The 25,858-nt window shown below is 45.2% G+C and overlaps 1 protein-coding gene across 4 annotated transcripts; it reads right to left on the reverse strand.

The window, feature by feature from the left end:
* Positions 1-202: 202 nt before the first annotated feature.
* Positions 203-20,633, reverse strand: SLC39A13 (solute carrier family 39 member 13). 4 transcript variants are annotated; one of them, XM_030950166.1, is made up of 10 exons: positions 20,565-20,633; positions 14,414-14,713; positions 13,862-13,975; positions 12,124-12,242; positions 10,723-10,866; positions 5,514-5,603; positions 4,925-4,975; positions 4,557-4,689; positions 4,341-4,440; positions 203-2,878 (listed from the first exon to the last, which is right to left on the reverse strand). In XM_030950166.1, exons 2-10 carry the CDS (start codon positions 14,679-14,681, stop codon positions 2,803-2,805), a joined length of 1,095 nt encoding a protein of 364 aa, XP_030806026.1. In that variant the 5' UTR covers positions 14,682-14,713; positions 20,565-20,633; the 3' UTR covers positions 203-2,802. The 4 variants fall into 4 exon arrangements, with proteins under 4 accessions (XP_030806026.1, XP_030806027.1, XP_030806028.1 ...); XM_030950167.1 differs by lacking the exon at positions 20,565-20,633 and adding an exon at positions 19,433-20,087; XM_030950168.1 differs by lacking the exon at positions 20,565-20,633 and adding an exon at positions 15,892-15,981.
* Positions 20,634-25,858: the final 5,225 nt, after the last annotated feature.

Below are 25,858 nucleotides of genomic sequence, written 5' to 3' on the forward strand. Positions count from 1 at the left end.
CTGGAAAAGAACTTTTACTTTCAGCTGTGTAAGTCTGGGGAAAGTCTGACATCAACTCAGAGTCCAAACTGCTCTAGACTAACCCAGAGATATGTCTGTGTAATTCAAATGAAATTTAAATTTAATTTTAAAATCAAAGGAAAGTAGGAACTTATAAAAAAGCCTAAACCAACACAATAAAATAATCCAACAATACAAACCAACATGGTAAATCATTTATTTCATCTCTATTGTCTCCATGCAGAGCAGACCAATACAGATGAAGGGGGAAAATGCATAAGAGCAGCTGAAAAAATAGAGCTAGAAAATACAAATCTCTCTGCATTTCCAAAAGTGACAAATGTGGTGGAGTGATGCTCCATTTCCTCCCAAGGCTCTCAACCCTCAGCCCCAAGGCTGACGCAGTAGAAATCTACTGAACCCCTCCCTCCCACAACCCCATGCTACCTCCTACCAGGGTATCTTCCCAAGAACCACAGACTATCCATGCCTGTGACAGCAGCCAAGAAAAACAGCTCAGAAATTCTTTGTTCAGTGTCATCCACTTCACATTCCTGAACGCTGAGTATAGAATCCTGACTGTGGTTTTCAGTCTTGGCAAGGCTCAGTGCTGATGCAACAACGCCAACTCATGGGCACTCACCTGGCAATGCCTCAACTTAAATGCCAGCCTTATTTTGGGAAAGACATCTTGAGGAACAGCAGGCACAACTTTCTGTGCAAGCCTGCTTCCTCCAGAGCCCTGTTACAGGGTCTGCTTAGCTGCAGTCCCCGGGCAGAAGGAACCCTCAAAGGTAGAACCAGAGTGTTGGCAAACTCCCCCAGTCCCTGAAGGATAACTGGATTAATCATCCTTCCAGGAAAGCAGGAAATAGATGCTACCTTCAGACCTCATGACAATTGAATGATGGAGAGAGTAGCTGGCACAGGAAGGCAACTTTGTAAAGAGGAATAAACAATTGCACTAAGCCTCCCTCCTTGTTGCAGTGAAACTAGTTACTAATGTAAGTCCAGGGAAAGGAAAGCTGAAAAAAATTCAGACAGCAGTTCCTGGGCAGACAAAACTGCAAGAATGAGCTCTCCAGCACTCACTGAAAAGTAGGACAGGAGCTGTCATAAAAAAGAACTGTGTCAACAGTTCAGGAATCTCTTAGGGAAGTAGTGCCTCTGCTGTGGGCAGTATACCTGCCTTGCTGCTCTGACCTTAATCGCCCTCACAAGTCCTCTTGGTAAGGCCCTGGGCAGAGTGCAGAGCTGTACTGCTTCACAAAAGGTGTTTTAAGACTGATCCAAGTTGGTGCAAATCACACTGTGGCACCTGTTCTGTGTTCAGTGACTCTGTTAGTTCAATTAGACCTGTTTTTAAACAAATTTAAGCAAAGCTGAGTTCTACAGAAGGGATGATCTAGTAATTGTACACATCTCTGTGGCGTTAAAACATCCCTGTGGAATTATGGCCTGGTGAGCCCTATGAGCTGTGATGGAGGAAAGCACTAGAAATTTTATTTGTTTTTATTGGTCTCAAATTGCCAAAGATTTTATCCCAGGCATCACATAACAGAAAACTCCTCTTAAAGCATACTTATTGTCACCTTTTCAAATCTCTTTCTCACCTTACTTAAAAATATTTTCACCAGCAGTTTCAACCTTCCCATCTAAAAGCTGTCAGTATTATTTCTTATTCATTCATCCTCAACAGATGAACTCCACTGTGAGGTAAGAACTCCAGAAATAGGCGGCCATCTACAGCATGCTCCTAAAGAGTCTACACTGAACAGAGGAAAAGCTAACCAGGAGTTATCAGTTGCTGACCAGGCTGTAGTGTTCAAGCACCTTTGCCATGACAGTCTAGGGGGACTGCAGCCTGCTGGGCAGGTCTAACATGCTACACCTCAAGAAAGCTCTGAAACACGGTGTGGGGCAGATGGTGCATGAATCAGGTCTCATGAGCAGGTTCAGGAGCATGTTCAACTAATGGTTATGAGGAGAGGGAGCTCAGTCACAAGAGCTACATGGCTTTCCCTTCAGACATGAGCTGGTAGTTGACAACTGAAGAAACATTTACTGATCATTTATCAGATAAACAGTTGGGCTGTGCTGGCTACTGGAGTGGTTAGGGCTGAGGCAAGTAATCTCCAAGCTGAGTCATTTAATTGTAGTGACCTACCCTAAAGTGCCTCAAGCTTTTGGCTCAATTTCAATGTAAACAAAATAGACCAAAAGAGCTGGACTGTTGAGGCCAATACTACCTTTAGGAACAAGTGGTGTCAATGAACAGCTGGAGATCAAGTTGGAAAGGGTCTCTTCCCCTCTATCTCATAGCACCATCAACTTCTCATGGGTAGGGGGTTCTGGCTAAAGCTTTGTCATGCCTGTTCTGCCTCCAGCCCTTAAAGTGGTAGGAAAAACCCTTTATCTTCATCAGCTACAGGAATCACTTCTGCTGTTTTCACGCAAGAGCCTGGGAGGTGCAGTTCCATCAGAATGAACCAAATGAAACATCATTCACTCATAGTCGAGCAGTTGTTCAGTTCGTTTCTGCCCAGTGTATCTTTTGCTCCATAAAAACCAACCAAACAAAAAAAGAACAGAAGCCCTCATGTGTGGATTTTAGCAGAACAGGGATAGGAGAGCCAGGGAATGAAGTCTTGCACAGCCAGACCTCTCTGTCACCCACTTCTCATACTAGCAGCCAGATCTGCGCGCACACATGTGGGAAGTAACATTAGTGTTCCTTATTGCTTTGTAAAGCTCAGAGTCACTGTGGTGGCTCTGGGAGGCATCATGAGGTCTGCGCAGAGGTCACTCGGTTGTGAGCGCAAGTAGCACCATGACTGTAATGCCCGTACACAGGAGCAGAATTTGCTGCAGGGAATTCCTGGGAAAGAAACAGCAAAATTAGAAGGAGCCATAAACCAATCCCCATAGGCAGCTGCACAAAGCTCTCCAATGATTTTTTGTTTGCCTTTTCAAATTTACCACGTGGAGAACACAGCAGCTGTATGAAGTCACTAACACTTCTCACTGTATGAGAAGACCTTCCCAGTACCCCCAGCAAAGGAGTTGTCTATAAACTGGCATGGACTTGCTCCATTCAGCTGCAAGCCCAACTCCAGGCTTCCAAATCAATTCAAGCTGATTCAGTCATGCAGCTATTCAGATACATATTCATGGCCTTTCACTCACGAGGAAACTAGCACTTATACAGCATGTGCACAGACACTTTAGGGACCTCATCCAGCTAACAACTACAGTTACAGAAAAAAAAAAGCCAACAAATTTGGCCATTCTTTTAGCACTGTCTCGGGTTTATGTTGGATTGAAGTGACTGTGTACCTCCCACTTCTGCATATTCTGCCAACAACCTCTGCCAACACAAGAGGTTACCAACCCAAATTAACATTTCTCCACAAAGTTCCTACCTCCTCAGAAAGAACTGTGGAGCTGATTTTTTGAGCACTGTTTCAGTCGTAATTAACTAGGCGAACCAAGGCATCTTATTTAAACTACTAAAGTTACTTGTCTTATTACAACTAAAATAGGAGGGAACATTCAGGAGCAGCTCTAGCAGCAGATCTGAGAGGGCCTTTACTCTGGAACAGCTGGATTGGACCTGCTACAGCCTTGATTAGACTGCAAGAAACAAAAATAATAATACACGAGGGATACCCAAATACATTGGAATATATATACCAGTACAGAAGAGAGATGTCTGAGGTGGAATACAATGACAGACTATGAAATGCTGAGTGATAAAGAAAAGCAAACTATTATTTTTCTACTCACACAACAACACAGTGATACCTAATAAAAAAATCAATACACAAGAGTGTAAAAACCAAATAATAAGAAGCATCACTTAACAGTACAGTCAAACTCTGCAAACTGCTACCAAAAGGAGGTTGCAGAGGTATGAATTAATGGATAGGGTCAGAGAGAGAAGCACGGAAGGATAGACTCACATGTGGTTATGAGACATATACACCTCTGTGGGGCCCTGGTTCAGACAGTCCCTACACCAGTATGTACTGGAAGATGAAAACACAGACTGGGCAGTGGTGTCCTTACTGGACATGTTTCCCAGGAATTTGCTCTAGCTGGCCCTGCTGCATGCTGTGCCAGCACAATCTCTGGGACTCACCCAGGTGAAAGCTCTCATTTACAGAGGGTCTTTTTAGTCCCACAAATGCAATAGATAGCAAGCAGTCTATTTTGATTACAGCCTTATCCACAGGATTTGGAAAGCTGGCACTCACACACTTCCAGAAGAGGCACAGGGAAGGGAGATATCCCTGCCCCCTGGCAGCATGAATTGCTGCAGAACAGGAGGGAGCACTTACCAAGGATTCTTCTCCTCCAGGAGATCAGGCACAACATTTACCAAGGCAATGTACAGAAATCCTCCAGAAGTGAAAGGGAGGATCCAGGCTACTGTTTCTCCTGCACAAATACAGAAAGCTTCAGCTATTACTGAGACAGAGCCATGGGACACAACACAGAAGGATGAAAAGCACTGCCTCCTCTCCCATTTCTACAGAGGTCCCAGGGAACCTTACCTGCTCCTTTTGGTGACTGAGCACATATTGCAAAGCAGGCTCCTAGAATTCCTCCCAGAGCTGTGGAAAGCTGCATCTTGGCTGCACTCCAGCGGTCAAAGCCAGCCCGAAGAAGGATTGCAAAGTCTCCAACCTAAGAAAACCAAGAGCTGACAGTTAATGAACTTGAATACTAAATTCCCAGTTACAAAGGTCATTCACAACAAGGCCAGTGCTTTAAGACTGTTCCTGGTTTTCAACGTTGTCAGTCTCCCCAGAGGGAGCAGCCTTCAAGAAGACAAGAAGATGTTAACCAGACCTGACCTCCTCTTAGTAGATGAAGCACATTGTAATCCCCCTCACAATGGCAGGATACAAAGCCCTCTCACCTCGTGTGGGATTTCATGCAGGAGAATGGCCATTGTGGTTAAGAACCCAACCTGCAGCAGAGAGAAAGAGATTAGGAAACAATTCCAGTATTCTTGGATGAATCTCCTCAGGTCCCATACAGTTATAGGGATCCAGCTGGAGCAGCAGATACCACATCAGTGCAGGGCTGACTGGGAGTTTATAATTCTCACAGTCATGGTGGTCCAGCGCAGGGTAATGGACCACCATAGTCCATCATCAGTGTTGAAGACAAAAGCAAAAATGCAATAAACATCTCTGCCTTGTCTATGTCCCAGTTTCTGAGGTGACCATCCTCATCGTGTTATTTCTGGACTGTCTTTTGAGCAGATGAGGGTGGATGAGCTAATCCATCCCCTAATGCCAGTACAAATGACTAATGTGTCCCCAGTTCAAAGAAGCTCTGCATCAGAGGATCAGGATAGGGTTGGGCTTTACTGTAGCCTGCTTTTTCTCAGAAAATTCTAGCAAATAGGAAAGAACTTGCATTTTTTGGCTGTTTTACATGTTGTATCATACTTGAGACAAGACCTCTCCATTTCAATACACAGCTGGGGACAGAAACTTTACCTTTCTGCTAACCAGGAAGCTGGCTGCTACTGCCAGGCCGTGTGTGAAGTTATCAATGGTGTTGGCCAGCAGATTGAGGTATCCACTAATCTGCAAAGAGAAGGAAGAGCCCTTGATAAAGAGAGAGATGTAAGAAGACAAAAAACAGCTTAGACATGGGTGATGCAGTCACAATCAGATGGAAAAGGACAGAGCACAATGCTTCTGCTGAAAATCTTGAACTATGTCACTGCTTGAGTAAAAACTAAATGTAATTTTTGGTTTTAGAGTAAAAATAACTTTTAGGGCAGGCAAGTATTGTCTGAGATTAGAATAATTACTGTATGCAAATGATGAAAAGCTCTAGAAACAGAAAAAGAAAGGAAAAAGAAGAAAGCCAAAATGCAAGAATATATTTAATTCTAAGTTGAACCAATTTTAGGTAACACTGACTAATTTACACAGGTGACTGGCTTCAAATATGACTTGATCTTGTTTTCAAGTCATGTACTTTAATATCCAACTGTTAAATATCTCCTCTTCAAAAGCTGGCAGAACAATGCAACAGAACAAATGCTGCTGAAATGGCTTTCTATAACTAAATAAATCTTCAAACATTGTACCAAAAAAGTTCGTGCTTGTGGGTTTGCTTTCCCTTAACAAAGAATCAAAAGAGAAGATAGTGATGACAGTCACCAAAAAACCACCCACTAGAAGGCTGGATAGCATGTATCAGCATTTGCATATAAACACATTTCTTAAAATTATAAGCATAAAGCAGCTGTCTTCCTCACAAGTCCATCTCCAAGTTAAAATTACCTATCATTCTAACTAGGGTCATCTCCTGACAAAATCTGAGTATTTGATCTAAAGTAATTTACAAGGGTATACCACCCCAGCTCTCTAGCTCACAGGTTTTTGGGGTTTTTTCCATCATATTTAACAAAAACTATTGCATGTTGGTCCTGAGATACTGCACTTCACTATATGGGACTTCTGTTTAAATTATTATCAAACCTGGAGTTAGCCCATGTATCAGGCCATCTCTGGACTGCAAGAACTCCAGATACAGGGCAGTATCCAGTGAGTGAAGACACTGTCTGGAAACTGTGAAACTCTAACTTCACCACAGCATCAGATGCCAAAGTTCAGCCAGACAACCACAAGTGCTGATGGACTTCATTAGCTCTTTTTGGTCTTGTGCTCTTCCCTGTTTCTTGGGGCATCTTGCTGTCATTTGTATGCCACAACTCAGGAGCTTTCTGTCAAATCTCTCTCTCCAAAGCACCACCTCTCTGCAGGGCATTTTTACTGCACCATCTTGGGGCACTGTTATAGCCTCTAAATTTTTTTAAGTGCACTCATGATTAAATGCAAAAACTAAGAATTAAGCAAAGCCCACCCCATTTTTAAGTAATAAGCTAAGTAACATCTCCACAATGAATGGAAGAAAGATCCCTGCATGTTTTTATAAGAAAGGAAACCCAAATAAATGCATGCAGGCAGACACAAAAATGGAACAGTTTTACTTCTCATTCTTCATACTCTCATTCCTAGACAGCCAAATATGACTAAAATTCTCCTTTTCATGTTTTTTTTTTACGTGATGGCGTTTTCCTCACAGGATAATAATAATTATTCACAGAAGTTTTACACAAAAATGCTTTCCCATATCACTGTATAGAGGAAAAAATAGGCTTCATGATTAAAACATTACGACTTTTTGTTGTCAGTGGCTTGGGCAAAAGCTGTCACTGAAAGAAGCAAAGCTCTGGAGTGCTCAGAAATAAATTGGGTTGATTTGACAGTTATGAGCCTCTGACATTTACATTCTGCAAATCCCTAATAGGATGTTCTCGTTGCTCATAAAGAGCACAGCCAGATGAAGTGTTTATATTCATGCTTCAGAATTAATGTCACTGTGTAATAAAACATACTTCCACAAATCAACCAGGACCCCATGTATCACAGGGAGAAAGAAAGAATAAGCAAGGCAAAAGTAGTGTACACAATGTTTTTACCTGTTGAGGGAGTAAAGCTGCAACGAGGGACAGAACTGATCTATGTCTGCATGCAAAGGAAACCTCCCATCTGCCATTTTCCAGCTAGGACAAATTCTAGCAGCAGCTAAAAAGCAGAAGTTCTAATATATATATGTGGACAACAGTCAACTCACTACAACTTACTAATAATCAAGTCCTGAAGGGTAACTTTGTTAATTTAAATAGTATTTTTCCCTTTTTGTTTGCTGAAAAACAGGGGTTTCTGAGTGAACAGAATTTTGTCATGCTATGAATTTCACCCCTTCCTTCATGAGTACCTGTTCTGCTCACTCCCAGCACCACCAGTTTCCTGCACATGCCCTGCCCAGCACACATGGTGTGGCAGCCCTATGCCCAGCTGCAGCCATGGCACCCCAGTTCCAGCTGCAGCTTTCAACAGGGCATCCCTTTGCCTTCCCCCTCTACTGTCACACTGATTTTTATGGAACTTGCAGAAGTCTGATCACCCTCAAGATTCCTGACCTCTCCTGAACACAAGGAAAATTAATTATGGGTTCAAAAGTTATTGAAAATGAAGGGCAGAACAGATGGACAGACAGATGGAATGACTGCTTATGTTGTTGCCTAAGGAAACAGGCTAACAACGCAGGAGTATCTTGGTAGGTTTGATAACTTCCACCCTACCAGGAAGACTATTAAAATATTCAGATTAAAAGATCAGAAGGTAAAAAGTTAAAACTACACCCATTAAGTCTTAAGTTTGTAATTCATGCATATCAACAACCATCTGTAAAATTGAACAGATGTGTCAGGATTTTAAAGCTAGTAGGTTGCCTAAACCTTCCATATAACACAACTGAAATAACTTAATTTGTGCACAAATTTCATTGTTTCTTAGGCTATCATGTACTCTGTAGAGAGCAGCTTAAACCACAGCTCGCAGCTCACAAATGACAAAAAAAATCTGCTGTCTCTAAGGCAAGTTGGTCCACTGGCAAGCTACCCTCAATTAGAGAGTTGTCTCTAAGTTCTAGACCACTACTGTTTGCTATAGCTGTAACTATTCAAATTTAGTCATTCCTCTACGGGTATTTGTATACTCTAAGTCACCCTTGATCTGCCATGACTACAGAGCTAAACTAAAGAAAGCCACTTATCATGTACTGCAAACTTAAAATATTATTTCATCTCTTTCTGGGCTCCTTTACAAATTATTAGTAGTATTTTGGATATTTGGAACAGCACTACTAGAAAAAGCCAGATAGCTGTTTCACTACTGACATACAGAAAGAGGAACTCTCACCTCTCCTCTTACATATTATTTCCTACTCACCCATCCTTCTGGCTGTAGCACCATGAGGGAAGAATGTGTTCAGAAAATTTCCTACTGTAATCCTCATGTGTTTTTCCAATGCATTGACTAATTAGAAACTATCCCTATCTTGTATATATGATCTGAGGTCCTTCTTAATCTATTCCTTATAATTGCATGTATCAAAACCTGTTAAAAATTCAGCACTTTTTTTCTGATGAAGTTACTCAGTTTAGCTGCTATCGCTGACTTCATGCAGTCACAATGTGCCATTTATGTAGCGCAGTACCTGCAAATGTGAAGATATACTATTTTTATAAATAATAACTTGGAAAAATAATAACCCAAACAGATTTGAGGGGGGCTGCATTAAACCAGCTCCTTTTAATAACATCGAATAACAGATTTTTAATACAGCTAGTATTAGCAAAGTTGATTAGAATGGGGGAGAAAGTTGTGTTTTATATACATTTGTCATGACCTTTATTAAACAACTTTATGCCTGAATAAGAGGCAGGAAAAATGTCTGGTTGATAAGAATGTATTTATCTTAAATAAAATCGTATCAATTAGCATTAATTACATTATTATTTTTTATATTAGGACCACGCCCTGAGCAATTGTATCACCTATCTGTGTTTCATTTCTACTTGAAATCAGTAGTCTATAGTTCCTTATATAAACCCTTCCAAAATTAGGGCACAATGTTTCATAACCCAGTAATACTGGTGTCTTCACTACTACCACCTCTAGAAACAACCACGTGGCACCTTACAGTGCTATGTACAAATTACATGAATGTGACAGATGTCAAAAATACTCAGTGATCTCAGCATAACTTTCATGTTCTGTAGCAAGAGCTATAAAGTTACAGCAAAACAAATTTAAAATAGAAAGACTGAAGAGCCTCTGCCTGACCACATATCCAGATTTGAACTAGTTCATGAAGAACACTTTCTGTCCATAGTTACTCTCATACAATCTTGCACCTTTTTATGGGCTTTCAAACTCAAATTGCAGGTCCTCCTTCACCAAAGCGGTTGTTTACTCTCTCTCTTGTAATGCTCACCCAAAAAAGGGTTTTCCACAGTACAGAGATAGTAACATGGAACAGGAAGCAAAGCCAATGTAGAGGTTATCCACTTCCCCATGGTGCAGGACTCTTCCTCCCCCTCCAGTGCTATGAGCCTGCTGATCTCCCTTATCCCAGCACTACAGGCTGCCTGTCTGCATGCCAAGCTGATTCAAGAAGTTAAGGTAGGAGAGAAATAGACCAGGGGGTGGGAGGTGGGTGTGTGGGTGTAGACAAGCAAATTCTTTGCCTGTTTAGCTCCTTGAATAGGTTCACTGTGAGGTCAGATGAGATCCAGTGCAAAGGAAGCAATGGGAAATACAGGTTTGGAGACAGAAGTGGACAAGAAGTCCTTTTTGGCAGCAGGTAAACTGATAATCTGAGAAATGGAACTTTTAAATTCTACACTGGTTAGCTTCAACACACTTCTAAAGGTGTCAAAACACTTCCAAAAGGCGCCTTAAAAGGAAAAGTGCAACTCAGAATCGGTACAATTCAAGCAGTAGAGAACACAGAAATCATGGTGCAAAAAATTAAGCAAATAAAGACATATTAACTATAAAATATAGAGTAATAAAACATGAAATTCTGTATTTTGGTACCAGAATTCAGCCGAAATGCACATCATCACACTTGTGCCTTTAAAATATTGATTTTTCCTCTTCCACATAAGCTGCAGTGCAGATTTTCTCCAAGTCGGCAATTTCTTCCCTGCTGTGACCAGCACACACTTTGACAGAGTAAAATTAAGCACAACTCAAATGCTGAGTTCCCCACTCAAGCACAGTCTTTCCACAGACAATTCCTGACTAAGAAATGAAGGTGAGTTTCTGTGCCTCTTACCTTGATTCTGTTGTTTTTTGGACCAGACTGGAGGGAGGAGCCATTACACTGAGCTCGTGCTCTTTGGGATTGAGAGGACCCCTTTGGCAGGGGGCAACCACTTCCATTGGGAATCTTTCCAGACAGTGCTTTGGAATCACAGTCCTAAATTAGGGGAAACAAACTTGTCACTGATTTTTTTTAAGTGATGAATGAGCATGAATCAGGATCAGAAATCCAGCCTTCACCCTTAATCCTTCTGTCCTTACAATGTGACTCAGCAGGTTTGACACCCCAGTTTAATAACAACTGCCATAAATGAGACAGATTCAGAGACCATTGTGACATCTGCCCTGAAAGACAACAAGAGCTAACACCTCTCAATCCTCAAGAGAAATATAAAGGGGAGGAATTGGAGTCACAGTCCCTTGGCATGAGTCAAGTTCCACTCGAAGGATAAGAGACTGAGCCTGCGCCTCCTGATAGCAGCTGCTGCCCAGAGAAATACAACTGCACCTGGGCAGGAGATGGGGAAAAGAGTCTTGCTCTCCCCAGTGCATCAGAACAACTAAGTCTACAGAATTATTCTATAGCTGGGATCATCACCTTCCAAACAACAAAATATTTATCTAGGATTTCAGCCTCTCTCTAAATGAGAAGATGAAGTTCCTCTCGGGCATTGAAGTCTCACATTGAGTCAAAGTTTACACTTAATTGCTCTTATGTAGTGCCTGACCTACAGGTTCACCTCTCAAAAGTCGTGGCACAGCAAGGACTGAATAGTCTAAAGGAGCTGCAACTAGGAGTTGTGCAGATCTCTGAAGACTAGGTGTTCTCCTCTGTCCTGGAATTATCCTCTGCTACCTCATCTACATTTCCCCTTTGCAGCTGGGTGATTCCTTTGAATTTAGGATTACCTGGCCAGTCACAAATTCCTTCTACCACAAAAAGTCACCCAAACAAACACCGGGTCCAGGACATAACCAAGAAGAAACATCTTCAAGAGGGCTGGCCTTTGTCCTCACTGAGGACCCAGAAAGAGAATGAGTCACAATGGGTCCATGGAACATACATCAGCAAACTGTCACCCCTCAAAGCCTACTCGAGCAAAAGTCTGATTTGCAGAGTGCTCCAGCTCCCAGCCCCCACAGAACAGGAGCTCTCTTTTACACTTACCACATAAAGAACAAAACCCAACCAGAAGTGAGAAATCTCAGTTAAAAACCACAAAACAAAAGCCTGAAGATGAAATCTACTCCTACAGACCAGTAGCAAAGAAGTGGCAAAAAACTCCCAAAGGGCAATGACAATTTACTCACAGCTACAGGATAATTTCCTGACACTGTCAGATAGGGCAGATGAGGTATTTAGTACAGAGCTTCAAATATAAGAGTACTCCCCTGCCTCAAGCTGCTAACTTACCACACCAGGATACTCCTCCTCTTTCTCTAGGAAGATCTTCTCTAGCACCAGGAAGGTCAGGAAACCAATGATCACCCAGAGACCCAGAAGCTTCTGCTGCTGAAAGCTCTGCCCTTCTCCTGAAGGACAAAAGAGAAATCTTCATGTCTCTATTAAATACATAGCTTTTCACGCATTTCCAAGACAAAAAAATAAATGACAGTGGAAGAACTCCCTGTGAGGTAGGAGGAGTAAACACATCTCAAAACAGATTAGTTTAACTTGTCCATTCTTGATCTAACAGATCTCACAATCTCGAGACCCTCAGAGTGAGAGCTACCATCCCTTTTTCCACATCAGCTCAACCCAGAATATTTCCTGACAACACTGGGAATTTCCCTGAGCTCCAGAGGCAAGTGAATATTACATCAACAAAAATCCAGCAGCTGTACCTACTGAGCAGCAAGCCCTGACATGAATTCTGCCATTAGTGGAGTTAGAAACTCACCTTCCCCTTTCTGCCACACCTCAGCAAGTTATTAAGCCCAAAGCTACAAACTTTCTTTTCAATTACAGCCAAGCTTGTGAGATAATAATCCATTCAGCCTCACTGCCAGAAACAGAAACTGCATTACAATGGAAGAACAGAACGACTCTGTACCAGGATTTACATGGGTCAAGCAAACCTTTACACTTCAGGACAGTCTGGCAGAAGCAAACAAGCTTGAGCAGGAAGACAGAGTAATTTGGGAACCACTGTAGAAAGGGTGAAAAAAAGTACAGGAAGTTTTGCTGACAGTGCTATTGCTAGGATGAAGAAGAGGACTAAAGGCCTGGCAGATTTGAAACCCCAGGACATAGGTGCAAGAAAGTCTGGGAAACCCAGGGCATCATCTTCCCTCTCTCGCATTTTCAGCAGGAAAATGACTTCTTGGTATCTCAACAGGTGGGATGCAGCAGCACTTGCCTTCTATGATATCAATTTGCTGAAGCAGACATTATAGGTTTCAGCAACCCTGACTATTTGAGGGATGAAGGAGCTACACTGATACCAAAAGGTCTATACCAACTCAGTGTTTAGTTTGCTGGCAAACACAAGTTTCTGTCACCTCCATTTCCTTCTTCTTCCCCTGCCCCACCCTCCAATCTTAATTGCGGCTCTATAGACAATGTTCCATGATTTCTCATAGAGCAAAGACTGCAACACATGAGCTCCCATAAATCAAAGCATCCAACAGAGGGTCCAAGAAAGAGGTTCTAGGAGTAACACTGTTATAGGGACAGATTTGTAAAAAAGGTGCACCTGATCCCCAACTAAGATGGTGAACATGTTCGTGTACCAGACTACATACACAACCATAACCTCCCATCAGCTTAAAGAAGCATTCCCTTTCCTTACAGAAGGTACAAAGGAAAATCAACAGAAATTTACAGGAGTCCAAGGCATGGTAGGAAAAGTCAATAAACAAGAAAACCATTCCAAGTTACTAAACATAAAGAAACCATGGCAAATTGAGGAAGCCTCTAATTTCAGAGTCTTTGGAGGACTGCTGAATACAAAGATGAAGTATTACACGTGTGGTTTTTTTATTCTCACATCCTTCCCTAGGCATTTGCTTTTATATATTACTTGAAAAAGGATACCAGCTGAGACCAGTTTTTGGGCCGACCCAGACTGGCTGGTCTTGGGCTTTCAAGGCAGAGCAGACTCAAAACAGGCCCAGCACAAGCTGCTTCCAGGCACATAAGGCTCTCATACCTGTTGTTGCACTGCATGTGTAGGCCCAGGCTTCAGGAAGCAGGTGAAGAAACACATTTCCCAGCAGTCCACCAATTGCAAAACTCAACAACTGCTTCAAACGCTGTGACCCAGCTAAAAAAAGAAAAAGAAGAAACAAAAAGAAAAAAACTGATCACTACTCAGCTAGGAACCAAGACATCTCCAGCCGAGATTTTGCACAAAGAAACCCAAACTGGAAGCATCTGCAAAGCAAGCTTTCAAAAGAGAGAGCACAAACCAAATGGAGTGCAAGAAAAAGCCCTGACGGCACTTGGCTGGGACAGCAGTGTGTGGGTCCTGAACCAAGCAGGGTGAAAAACAGTACTCTTTGTACAAGCTCCATCCAGGGCATACATTTGTCAAAGGACTCCCTTTCAAATTCACAGGTTCACTAAATTCATTAAAGGACGGAAAACAGACTTTTTATTTTAAAGAACAACATTTCTGTGACCAGGTCCTGTTCACCACTGTGCTGCTGTCACATCCCAGGACATTTGGCTTCAGAAAGGCCAATGCAGCTGGCAGATTCACCTTCGGAGCACAGCGCAGCTCCCGTCTCAAGGGGGATCACCAGCAAGGGGAAGACCCCGCTCAGCCCCACCATGAAGGAACCAATGAGGGAACAGATCCAAGCATCCAGCCGCTCGCTGCTGAACAGGTGTCCCCAAGAGTCTGCCTCCTTGTCACACACAGAACCAGAACTGGCAGCAACATGACTCCTCTGGAGCTGCTGAGCTTCACAGGCGGCGATCAGCAGCAAGGAGAACGTCCCATCAAACAGGAGTTTTTGTTTTGTCATTGCTAAGTGGTCTCAGCCGGGCTGGCCAATCTCTGAAAAGATGAGGGGAATGAAGACATGAAAACATGTTCAACCCTCTGTTCCACCATCCCAGAGGAAAAGCCTTGGCCACACCACACCCTCCCTTCAGTATCTTAGCACAGGTATGAACACCCATGAGGAACACCTGAAACTCTTCTTGATTTCAACACAGCACTAAAGGGCAGAGAGGCTGTTTATCAATGGGGCATGAAACTGAGACATCTGGGGAAAGCATCAGGCTTTCACTATTTCCCTTCAGATGGGCTGGACAAGGACTCCAAGTACCCTTGTTCTTGCCCTTCAGTATCCCAAGGCTTCAGCAAAAGGTATTGACCAGAGATGCTACCAGGTAAGTCTTCTCTTTGGCATGGAACAAATTAGGATGCAAGACGGGCAACATAACAGAGGTCTGTAAACTCATGAGTGGTGAAAAGATGGGGAACAGGGTAGATTATTCACCATCTCATCAGACACAAGTGCTGACACCCATCCACATGGAGCCACTGAGGGTCAGCTTCAAAATAAACACATATGGCCCTTCACCAGCAGGTAACTTGTGTGATAGCGCTTCTCCAAAAATGATGAAAAATTTTACATGCACTCATCTAAAGACAGGACAAGTACTAGAAAGACAAATCTATTTATTGTTAAGGGTTAAACAGCTCACATTAGACTCAAAAATTCCCTGATATGAGAGGAGTGGGAGAATGGAAGTGTACTTGAAAAATACCATATCTACTTGTCCTGTTTTTATCCTTTTGTAGAAGGATACTGGATTAGATGGTCTCTTAGTCAAAATCAGCACAGCTGTTAGTAAGAGCTCTGCAGTCACAAGAAAACTGAAGAAGAGGGCATGTTAGAAGAGAAAAATAAAGATAATTACAGTCATCGACAAAGAGGGAAAGAAAGCAAATGATGTAAAGGCTGAAGTACAAATGTTCCTTCAATCTCCAGAAGAAAAAGTGAAATGTGACAAGCAAAAATAATTTGGAAATGGGAGGAAAGGGTGGGTTAGAAAAAGACAGACCTAAAAAATGTTCACAAAACAGCTTGAGAGGTAATTACAGCATTCACCCAAAAGCATGTAAGAAACCAGTCTAATCTCTGAAGCATCAGTGACCATCTTTGAAAATTTACAGGAGTATGGGAAGGCTACAAGAAGGCTGGAGAAGCATCATGCCTCACCTACCTTTATAAAAGCAAAAAAAAAGGTGGGAGAAGCTACACACCAGTAACTTCAATCCTCTGAAGGACTCTTGATCAAATTAAATGATCAGTTGGTAGTTACCTATAAGATAAGAAATTGATAAAGATATCAAAGCATTAAGTAACAGCCAGATAGAAAGGGACCTGAAACTCTCAAGATGAAATTCAGGATGCTGGAGCCAATCTAAGGCTGTGGATGAAAAGGGCAGTGTTGCCCCTTGTCCCCCCCTCCTTCCCCAAGCATCACCTCTCCACACTCACACCAGACTCCACCAGTGAGCAGCATCAGAACAAGCGAGCACGAAGAACTGCTTTTTTAAACTCATGGCCCTTTGCCAATTTCAGTCCCTGAACAAAAACACTGCAGGAGGAAGGCCAAGCTGCAATCAAAAGCAAGCAAAAAGAAATTAAGGGACAGGGTCTCACAACTTCTCTGAAGGAGAACACCGATCTCCAAGCACAGTGACCATCAGGAGCAGGGATGCAAGAAGGAATCAGTGAAGACACAGACTTGGCTAGTTGAGCAAGGACCACTAAAGCTATCACTTTTCTCTTACAACAAAAAAACTAAAATCCCTCAACACAGCAAGTTCAAACCAGCTCAGGATTTTGGGGCATCTTATTGCAGTGTTTTGATCTGGCTGCAGGAACCCCACACTTACCTACAACCTACTATCAAATTTCAGTAAGGATCAGTAAAAAACAGTACACTAAGGGCAGGGGAAGCAGGTGTGAAATCGAATGCAAATGACAGAACAGTAATTACAACATGCCACAAAGAAAAAGCACACACTGATTGAGAAATTAATTCCAAGCCAGCAGGCTTATGTTGCTACAAAAAGGGTAAAAGTCATCCCGGGACATAGTAGGAGTTACACTGTGGGTGTCACACAGGTGAGTGAGTCTTTAGCCAACAGACCACATCCAGGCCCGCATATTCTTCCTCATAAAACACATGCAAAAGTCTGAGACACTGCAGTGAAAAGAAACAAAAACTAGAGGGTAGAGAGCATGACCTGGAAAAACAACCAAAGAAAGGACCTGGGTGTGTTTAGTCTTAAAAAGATAACACCAAAGGAACAGAACAGCCTGCATACATTAAGAGTCACAAGAAAGGGGGAAAAGTACTCAACTATTCTTCCACATCAGTCCAAATGGTAAACAAGATTAGCCTGAAGATGAAGAAACAAATATACATAGTGCCAAACTGGGGATATACTGAAACTGGTTATCTAGGATGCAGACTTTCCAGCACAATTTTTTGTTGGGTTCTTTTTTGTTTGTTTTTTGGGGTTTTTTTGGCTTTTTTATTTTAATTTTGAGAAAAAGAAACAGCTGATGCAGATACTATTTCATTGCAAAGATTAGATCCCTTCTTTGAAGTCCTTCAGGCCTCCACCCCTTCCAACCCTGCAGTGGGCCTGATGGATGTCCTCATCTTTTATGATTGGATTAGACCTATAAAATGACTGAGAACTTTGTGAGGAATACACCAAAAATAAATCAGAATTTATAAAACTATACATGCCCATGAAGAAGCAACACATACACACAGCTCAACAATGATGGGAAGCAGCACAAATCTCTTCTGTAACATTGTCACAGCTTTTGAGAATCAATCTGGAAAAGTAAACACTGCAATTGATTCAACAGGTCGATTTCTTGCATTTCATTCTCCACACTCACGACCCACAAAAGCTCCAAGGGACACCTGAAAGGGTCTCAGAGACTGAGATGCAGTAGCACACAGGACAAAGGTCATGTCCAGGACTCTGAAAAAGGTTTGCATACTTCGCTTCATGCCATTCTTCCAGCCACAAAGGGGATCAGGTTTCTCAAAAAGCGGATGGTGGTGGAAAACAAATGGGTATAAAGTGTAGAAAACTGATGCCCCTAACTCACATTAGTGTTGGTTCAACTTTCTGTGGTCCACAGGTCTTTATTCTGCTGTTACTCACATGAGGAAAAAGCAGAACATTTCTTTATTCCTGTACAGCCAGACCATCATTACATCATGCCTCAGGAACAACCCTATACTATATCTCACACAATAAATTCCTTATATTTATAAAACATCTATGAGAAACTCAGTGTATTGTTCAGGACACATCTGAACTGCTCTTTGTGTCCAGCTAATTCTTTAGAGCATATTCCCAGCATTTCCTTATTCCTAACACATCGTAACTATTTGCTAAAAAAAAAAAAGCAGCACTTTTTATCTCTACAGCCCCTTTGCTTCTCCATCTCATTAGAACATTAGCAAAGTCTCTAAATTCAAACATCCAAACCTGCTACCCCTATGGCAAGCATTTAAGAGGAAGAAAATAAGCAGTGAAGATGTAGTCATAGGAAAAATACTGCTCAAGAGGAAAATAATACCCTGTCAAAACAGTTGCAAAGGGTGGAGGAAGTCTGTATCTACCCTTAATTTTAGACAACAACATCTGTTTTAGGAACCCAGTCAGAGAATGTCTTGAGAAATTTCTAGAGACAGCACTGCAGGCTCTCAGAGACATCTATGGTCACAAGGCAGAGACATAAACAGGTTTAGAGATGTGTTTTCTCAAGTAGGGTTTATCACATACTTAAGAGCATGCAACTCTGGGAGAAAAAGAGCCAGCAGGTCATTTATGTATCAGGTTTGACAATTCTCTGTCTGGGATCACAGCTCCCAGCTGCGCCTGATTCACAGCCTGGTGACCATGACCACCGGCAGCACCCTCCAGAGCACCACACGTCTGAGCATTCAGGACTCAGGTCTGCTCAGCTCCTCCTGCACCACCCTCAGGACTGGAATAACCATTAGGTTTTCCCAGCCCAGAAAGAACAAGCGAATGAGAATTTGCTATTTACATGCTCCTGAGCAGGGGCAGAGGAAGCTGCACACCAAGCCCGGAGATCCATGAGGCTCCCAGGGCCTCCCCTACCTCACAATGCCCACTGAACTTCTCTGGAGCAGGCAGTGACTGAGAAAACATGTACAAAATTAAAATGCCAAGGCAAAAACCTACTGGAAAAGAGAAAATAAAACATTGACATGATGACCATGCTTCTATCTATTACTCTCTTCCTCAACATTCTGCCTTCTCAGACCACATAATTTCTTCTCTCAGCGCAGTTGCTCATTGCCACATAATAACATTTCAGATGTTGTTGAAAGGAAAAAAAATTAAAAGAAAATGCTTTTTTTATACCAGTGTTTTCCCTGGAAGCCAGTTGCCTGGCATTACAGTTGCAAAAGAGTACTGCATGGAATGGAAAAGTTTTTTTTCCAGGGAGGAAGCAAAATTTTCAGCCAAAAAAACTCTGCATGAGCCACCTCCCTCCATTAGCCCCGTGGAGAGTTTTGAATTCCTCCTGGAAACCCTGACCTCGGCAGAAGCACAAAAGGTCTCCAGTACTCCCTGAGCACTCCCTTCTCTCTGAATCACTGCCCATCTCTAAGGAATGCACTGCCCTGGTGGGACCCTTCCCTTTTGCCCCATCCCGCTCATAAAAAAACACTCTGCACAGACTAGACTCACATTTCTGCAAATGACAGCGTGCACAGCTAAAAGCTGGGGATGCACAGGATTACAAACAATGGGTCGCAGACCAGAAGAGATTACAGATCCGGGGCAAACCTGCGAGACGGCAAGGAAGACATTTAAAACCGACTGAACACTAACGGAGTTTGGGAGACTGCGACTCCTTCCCCATTCTGCATCCTTTCATCCCTAGGATGAGAGGGAAGTTTGAGGACCAGGCAATGGCCTTCATTCCCCCTGGGCTAGCTGGGACGTCTCTCCTCCCAGCCCGCTCTCCGTGCAGCCCGAAGCACAGGCCGGGCAGACCGGCCCACTCCCGCTCCCGCTGCCCTCGCCCAGCCCGGGCCGGGCTCCGGCCCCGCTCTCACCGCAGGCGATCGACGCGGCGGGCCCGCTCGTGTCGCCGTCTGTCACATCGCGGCGGACGGGACACACAGCGTGAGTTTTCCATTAGAGAAACGCTGAGCGACGCAAAGCGAGACATGCTTGCCGCGGGACGAAATAGTAATGAGCGCTGTTCCCGCACCTTTCTGGAGCGGCACACTGGCTGCCGCCCGGGGTCCCCGTGCCAGTGGGGCCGCGCAGACCCGGCCCCCCCGCTCCGCGCGTCCCGCGGGGCAGCCCCCGCGCCGAGACCTTCCCGCGGCATCGTCTGCCGGAGGAGGGACTTCCAAAACTTTCTCGGCTGCGTCCCGCAGGGACTGCGCTCGCAGCCCCGGGCACGTCCGCAGCGACAGCCGCCCGGCGCCGCTCCCCCGGCGAGCTGCGGCAAAGGCGGGTGCGAGGGGGGACGCGGCCCCGGGAGCCCGGGGCAGCCGCGGCCCCGGAGCGGGCGGCGCGCAGCCCACGGTCCCCGCCGGGCCGGGGCACCTCTGCCGGCAGCAGCGGCCCCGCCAGGCGCTCCCCCGCCACGTCTTTCCCAAAGTTGTCCCTCGCTCGGCCGGGCCGGACCCCTCCAGAGCCGGGCTCGGTTGCGCTGCGTGTGGCGCTGCCCGTCCCCGCTCACCCCGTCCCGCCGGCCGAGGTTGAGCCGCGCTGCCGCACCCGGCCCCGCCGTCCCCCTCGCACCGCAGCAGCGGCCGGCCCTGGCCCGACCACCCCCCGCCCCCGGGCCGCCCGCCGCAGTTACCGTGCGCCACCGCCGCCGTGCCCCGGGCCGCCGCTGCCATCCAGCCGCGGCTCGGCGCGGGCCTGCCCCGCCCGGCGGCCCCTCGGCTCCGCCTCCCCCGGCCGGCCACGTCGGTCCCGGCCTCCTCGGCTCCAGCGCCGCCGCCCCGCCGGGCACCCGCTGCTGCCGCCGCCGCAGTGCTGCGCTTCCGGCCGCGCCGCTGTGTCCGGCCGGGCCGGGCCGGCGGGGCGGGAGCGGGGCTGCCCACGGGCACGGCCAAACAAAGTGCTGGGAACGGCCCCTCGCGGCGCGGTCACGGCGCGGTGTTTGTGCACATCGCCGACGTGGGCTGCGGGGACACGCGTGCTGTGCGAGACCCCGACTTCTGGAACGTGCTTGCTGAGATTTATTTTTTCTTTATTTTTTAATCTCCCTAAATGGATTATAAATTATTTGGGCTGCAGATGTCTAGAGACAAGCACAGTGTGAAACCGGGATTTGAGCAGAACTTCTGGAAGTTGTTAAAGCAGAAGAAGATGTGGCTGACGACTGAGCCTCGAAATGCTTTTGAAAGATACAATGACTTTTAAACAAATTTACTTCCTCCTCACAGGTTCATTGCAACCTTCACGATAAATTGTGAACCACCAGAGCTCCTTAAGCACTGGTGCCCTGTTAGTGGTGAAGGTTACCCACTGTTCTTGCAGAGATTTGCAGAAACTGCGTGTGCTTAGGAAACTGGGTCAGAAGAGAATAAAGATTTATCTTTATACAAGACAAGCTAGGTTGGACCTGTATTGTTTCCAATACAGACACTTTCCAGAATGTACTGATGTACCTTTAAGTTCCATCTCCTACCATTTTCCCTGAGACACAGAACTTGATTCTCGTTCCAGATTTCAGAATGAATCCTATTTCCCAAGAAGGCAGTGCTGATGTTGGTGCTTCTCGCTACGGTTTCACCCGATCTCATTACATCACACCAATGTCACGCCCTGGAGCAGGACTTAGGAATTAAGTCAGCCGCAGTCGCCTGCAATGGTTTAGCGGCTCTTCCTGCATTCGTGTAAGAGCAGCACAGTCCTACAGGCTGCTGCGCTGCAAATGCAGTTAGAGATAAGTTGTATCTTTCCTACTTACAAGCAGAACGTTTATATAGGAAGCCGAATTCTGAAAGCAAACTTTTAAGATAAAGTATTCTGCATTTTGCTCTCAAATTGTACAATTTATAGGTTTTGAGTTTCACAGCTGCCTTCCTACTGCTATCCTCAGCCTTCCTGAGCCTTGCTCCAGTGACACAGTTCCCTGTTCTGATGGATCATAGCTGTTATTATCACAGTTACAACAGGCAACCGCTCAGGTAAACCAAACCACACAGAGAATTTCAACTACTGCAAGCAGTAGGGGTACGACAGTCTCAGTGAAATGAGTGGGAGTTTGCTTTTGACTCCAATGATGTGGGAATTCACTCCAAGGCTCTCCGTTTTTATGACATCCTGCTGTAAGTCAGCACAGGAAGTATTCTGGATTAAATGTTCGCTCTGTACCTCATGTCATCAGGTGTCAGCAGCTGTGCATCAAATGGAGCTTTTACACTGTTGGTGGATGTGCAGTGAAATTTTCAGTGATAGTCTAGAGATCCAAACAAAAAAGTCAGGGATCTGGGACCTTCTCCTGACTCCCCCAAGCCACAGAATTACTTATATAATTTATCTGAAAATGACTTTTAAGTTTCTGTATTCTCTACTGAATTATTTCCCCAGCTGAGGGTAAAAGAACCAGATCACTTTTAAAGGTAGACTAGCAAAATAGTCACTAGATATTCAGTTCTCTTTGACTGTAACTGATGCTCTTGCCTCCCTAATGTCCTTACCTGAGTGTCTCCAATGCTTACCTTTATTTACAACCTCTGTAATCTTCTTGTATCATTCTCACAGGAGCGGGACAATGATGGAACTGAGGGACCTTTCCAGAAGAGAGTTAAAAACAAAAAAAGTAAACCCATTACGGTTCAGTGGCACCATGAAGGCAGAGACATGGAGTACACCTCATGCACAGCCCCGAAAGGCTGCTATGCTGTGCATCCACGAAAGGCAAGAGATAGCAGTGGAGCACGGGACGTACATTGATTACTGAAAAATTAAATTACTCAAAAGTATTAGTCAATTAATGACAAATGCTACATACACAATGGTATTACTATAATAATAATAATAATAATAATATTATTATTATTATTATTACTACTACTATTATTATCTTTTAAAGTCCTACATTAATTGATAAAGGGGTATATTATTAGCTGCGCCATCCATATGAAAAATCCGTTTACAGTATTTCGGCTAGAAAAAAAAAAAAAAAAAAAGCTTGATAAATATAGGAGGAAGCGCGGCGAATCAGTGTATCTCGCTGTCCGGGCCGGTTCCGGGGTGCCGGCCGCAGCCCCAGGCTCGGGAGCGTACCGAGCCCCGCGGCTGCAGTGGCGCGGGCGCCCCGCGCGGCGGCGCTGCCCGCCCGCCCAACGGCGCTGCCCGCCCGCCCAACGGCGCTGCCCGCCCGCCCAACGGCGCTGCCCGCCCGCCCAACGGCGCTGCCCGCCCGCCCAACGGCGCCGCCGGGCCTGGAGCGGCCTCGGGGGGAGCCGGGAAACCCGCCCGCAGGGAAGCGGGTGTGGCCCGGTGGGTGGGAGCCCGTCTATGGGACACGAGCAGCTACAGCTGTGTGGGGCACCTGAAAGCCTCGCGGAGCTCGAGGCACCTGACCGGCGCCGCGGTTGGCCCTGGGCGCGGCACCGGCCCCGGCAGTGCCCGGCGGGCGCGGGGAGCGGGCCGGTACCGCCGGTGGCCTGTACCCACGAACGCGCCGCGTTGTGCTGGCAGGACACGAACAGCCCGAGCTGAGGGATGGCGTCACCTTCCCCCGGTCACTCCGGCGCCATGGGAGGCTTTCCTTCAGCCAGCCACAGCCTCGAGTATCTCAGAAAGCTTGGCAGGCTTCTGCTATGGATGAAGGACGGGGGCTCTGCAGAGGAGCCTGGCTCCCTGGCCACCGCAGGGGCGTCTGCGTCTTCCCCATAGACATTTTGACAGCTGAATTTCCACCAGAAAACTTGCTAATAAAGGGGTCAGAGTGGCTTAGTAAATTCATGCTTCCTTGCACCTAATAGCACTCTCTGTACTCTGTCCCCAGGGCCTTCTAAAACACACTTTTTCTTGTAGTACAGTAAGAAGCTCACTATTGTAAAAGGGTGGGGCCTGAGCACTGCCCTGAAACTGCACTTGCTACAGAGAAAAGGTACCAGAGCCCTAGCAAAATCTCTGGAGAGAACACATCAAAACATCTCTGGAAGGCCTGCATGTGGAGGACTTGATGTGAAGCACTGACAGAGGGCACAGGCAAGCTGAGAAACAGGGCCAGACCATGAATGTGGACCGGGCAAAAAGATTTTTAAATTTCCCAATAAAGGTGCTCAGACACTGGAAGAGATGTCCAAGGTTTCTGTGCTATCTCTTGGAGATTTTCAGCAGTTCAGCTGCCCCCGACCTTGAGCAACTTGATCTCCTTGTGAAGCTTCAAGCAGGAGACTGGCCAAAACAACCTCCTAGAGGTCCTTGTCAACCTATTGTTTTCTATGATCCTCTGATTCAGAAAAAAACAGTATCAAGGGGTAAGTGAATCCGAGGGAGCCCTCAAAGAATGTGAAAGGAGCTGTGAGGCCCCAGCAGAGGCTTTCTTGCCCACTGTTTGGTGGGGCCAAAGGCAATAACACTGTTGCCTGGAAGTCCTGCTCTGACTCATCCCTGGAGACATTTCTGCAAGGCACGCCAGAAAAGGAGAAGTGACTGCTGAGCCCTGAAGGGGGGTGGGGAGGGGAGCTGGCCCCATGGAAGCTCAGAACAGGGAATTTTAGTCTTACTCATCATATTATTTTTGTATTTGGGTTTTCAGATGTAAAGCTCAGTATTTCTGTCAGCATATTAACTCTGTGTGCACCTCAAGTTTGTCCACTTGCTGCAGTGACTCCTTTTATGCCTGATTCCATGCACAGACACACGACTTCCAGCTGGGAGCTCAGTCTGACTAGCACTTTACTGGTGTTGGTAAGGAATAATTGAACTGCCTGGTCAGTGCTGTTTAATCTGGGCAGAACTCAGTGTCATTCTGGAGGAAGAAGAAATAAAGATGGGCCTGGTCTGGGAAAGAGAAAGCCAGAGAGCAGGTTAGGGCAGATGAGTGAAAATTGGCAGATGAGAAAAATGTGGCAGATGACAAAACATGAAAAATAGACATTAATTTTCAAAAGTTAGAATGGAGATCCATGCTGATTTACCTCATCTTGACAAGTGTAAGCAAGAAATAGAAGGGAAATCTATGGAATCATGGAAAACAAACAGTGCTGGAAGATCCAGCAGAATCGAAACCTCTAGCAGAAGACCAGCATGTGTTTGTTCCTCACTAGAGTTTCAGACTTAAATAGCGAGGTCGCAATACCATCCTACCAAGCTGGGTATGTGTTTTGTGTTTGAAACAGAGTCATTTTTGTCTTAGCTCTAAATTTGGTTAATGCTGGGTTCTGACCATGAAAGAAGGTTTCCTTGTGTTTTTTGGTGCTCAGTAGTGAAAGACATGATTTCTATAACCTAGCACAGCTTCATGTCTCCAGGGTAGAGACCCAGCTCTGGTTCCTGCCCTTCAGCTGGCAGAGGACAGGCTGCAGTTGTGTATGCATGTTTCAGTATCAGTGCTGCAGGCATACACATACTTCATAAGCAACATTCACACTTCCAGGCTCTGCGCAGCGTGTGATCTACATCCCTCCCTAGTGAGGGCCATGTTCTGAATGCTGGTGCCAAGATTCACGCTCTCAGCTACTGCGAGTAGTGAGGCCTGTGCTGTCACTCAGAGTTACTGACTGTAAGTGGAGGAGCCATCACCTGGCAGAGCTCTAAGAGCAGTGGTTGTAAGGCTTGGTGTGAAGAGAAGGTTTAAATATCAGGCCTCTGTAATGGAGGGGTTGGTTGTAATGAAGGATCTCCAAAGTTACTGCTATGGTTCAGAACAATGCCTACCTCAAGCTTGCAGAGACAGAATTACATTTCCCAGCTTCTTAAATTCAAGAGAATCCATTATTAGCATTGACCACTCAAGTTTTAAGTGCAGTTATTGCAGCCTAGTCCAGTTTTCTTCTAATGAAGAAGTCACAACACTGTAGAGGTCAGGGGTTTACAGTCTTCTTCTAGACTCTTGATGAATTTACGCTGTCTCCATTTGGGTAAAACACAGAACTACTCAGGTTTGCAGGTTGGTATGAGTAG

Source organism: Camarhynchus parvulus, chromosome 5 (genome assembly GCF_901933205.1).
Source record: "Camarhynchus parvulus chromosome 5, STF_HiC, whole genome shotgun sequence".
NCBI lineage: Eukaryota > Metazoa > Chordata > Aves > Passeriformes > Thraupidae > Camarhynchus > Camarhynchus parvulus.

Excerpts from the sequence above, each read along its gene's own strand:
- SLC39A13 (XM_030950166.1), bottom strand. The coding sequence starts at position 14,681 with ATGACAAAACAAAAACTCCTGTTTGATGGGACGTTCTCCTTGCTGCTG. Across the intron at positions 13,976-14,413 it reads AGCTGCGCTGTGCTCCGAAG|CTGGGTCACAGCGTTTGAAG; the intron begins GTGAATCTGCCA and ends TTCTTTTTTTAG. Across the intron at positions 4,441-4,556 it reads TCAGTCACCAAAAGGAGCAG|GAGAAACAGTAGCCTGGATC; the intron begins GTAAGGTTCCCT and ends GTATTTGTGCAG.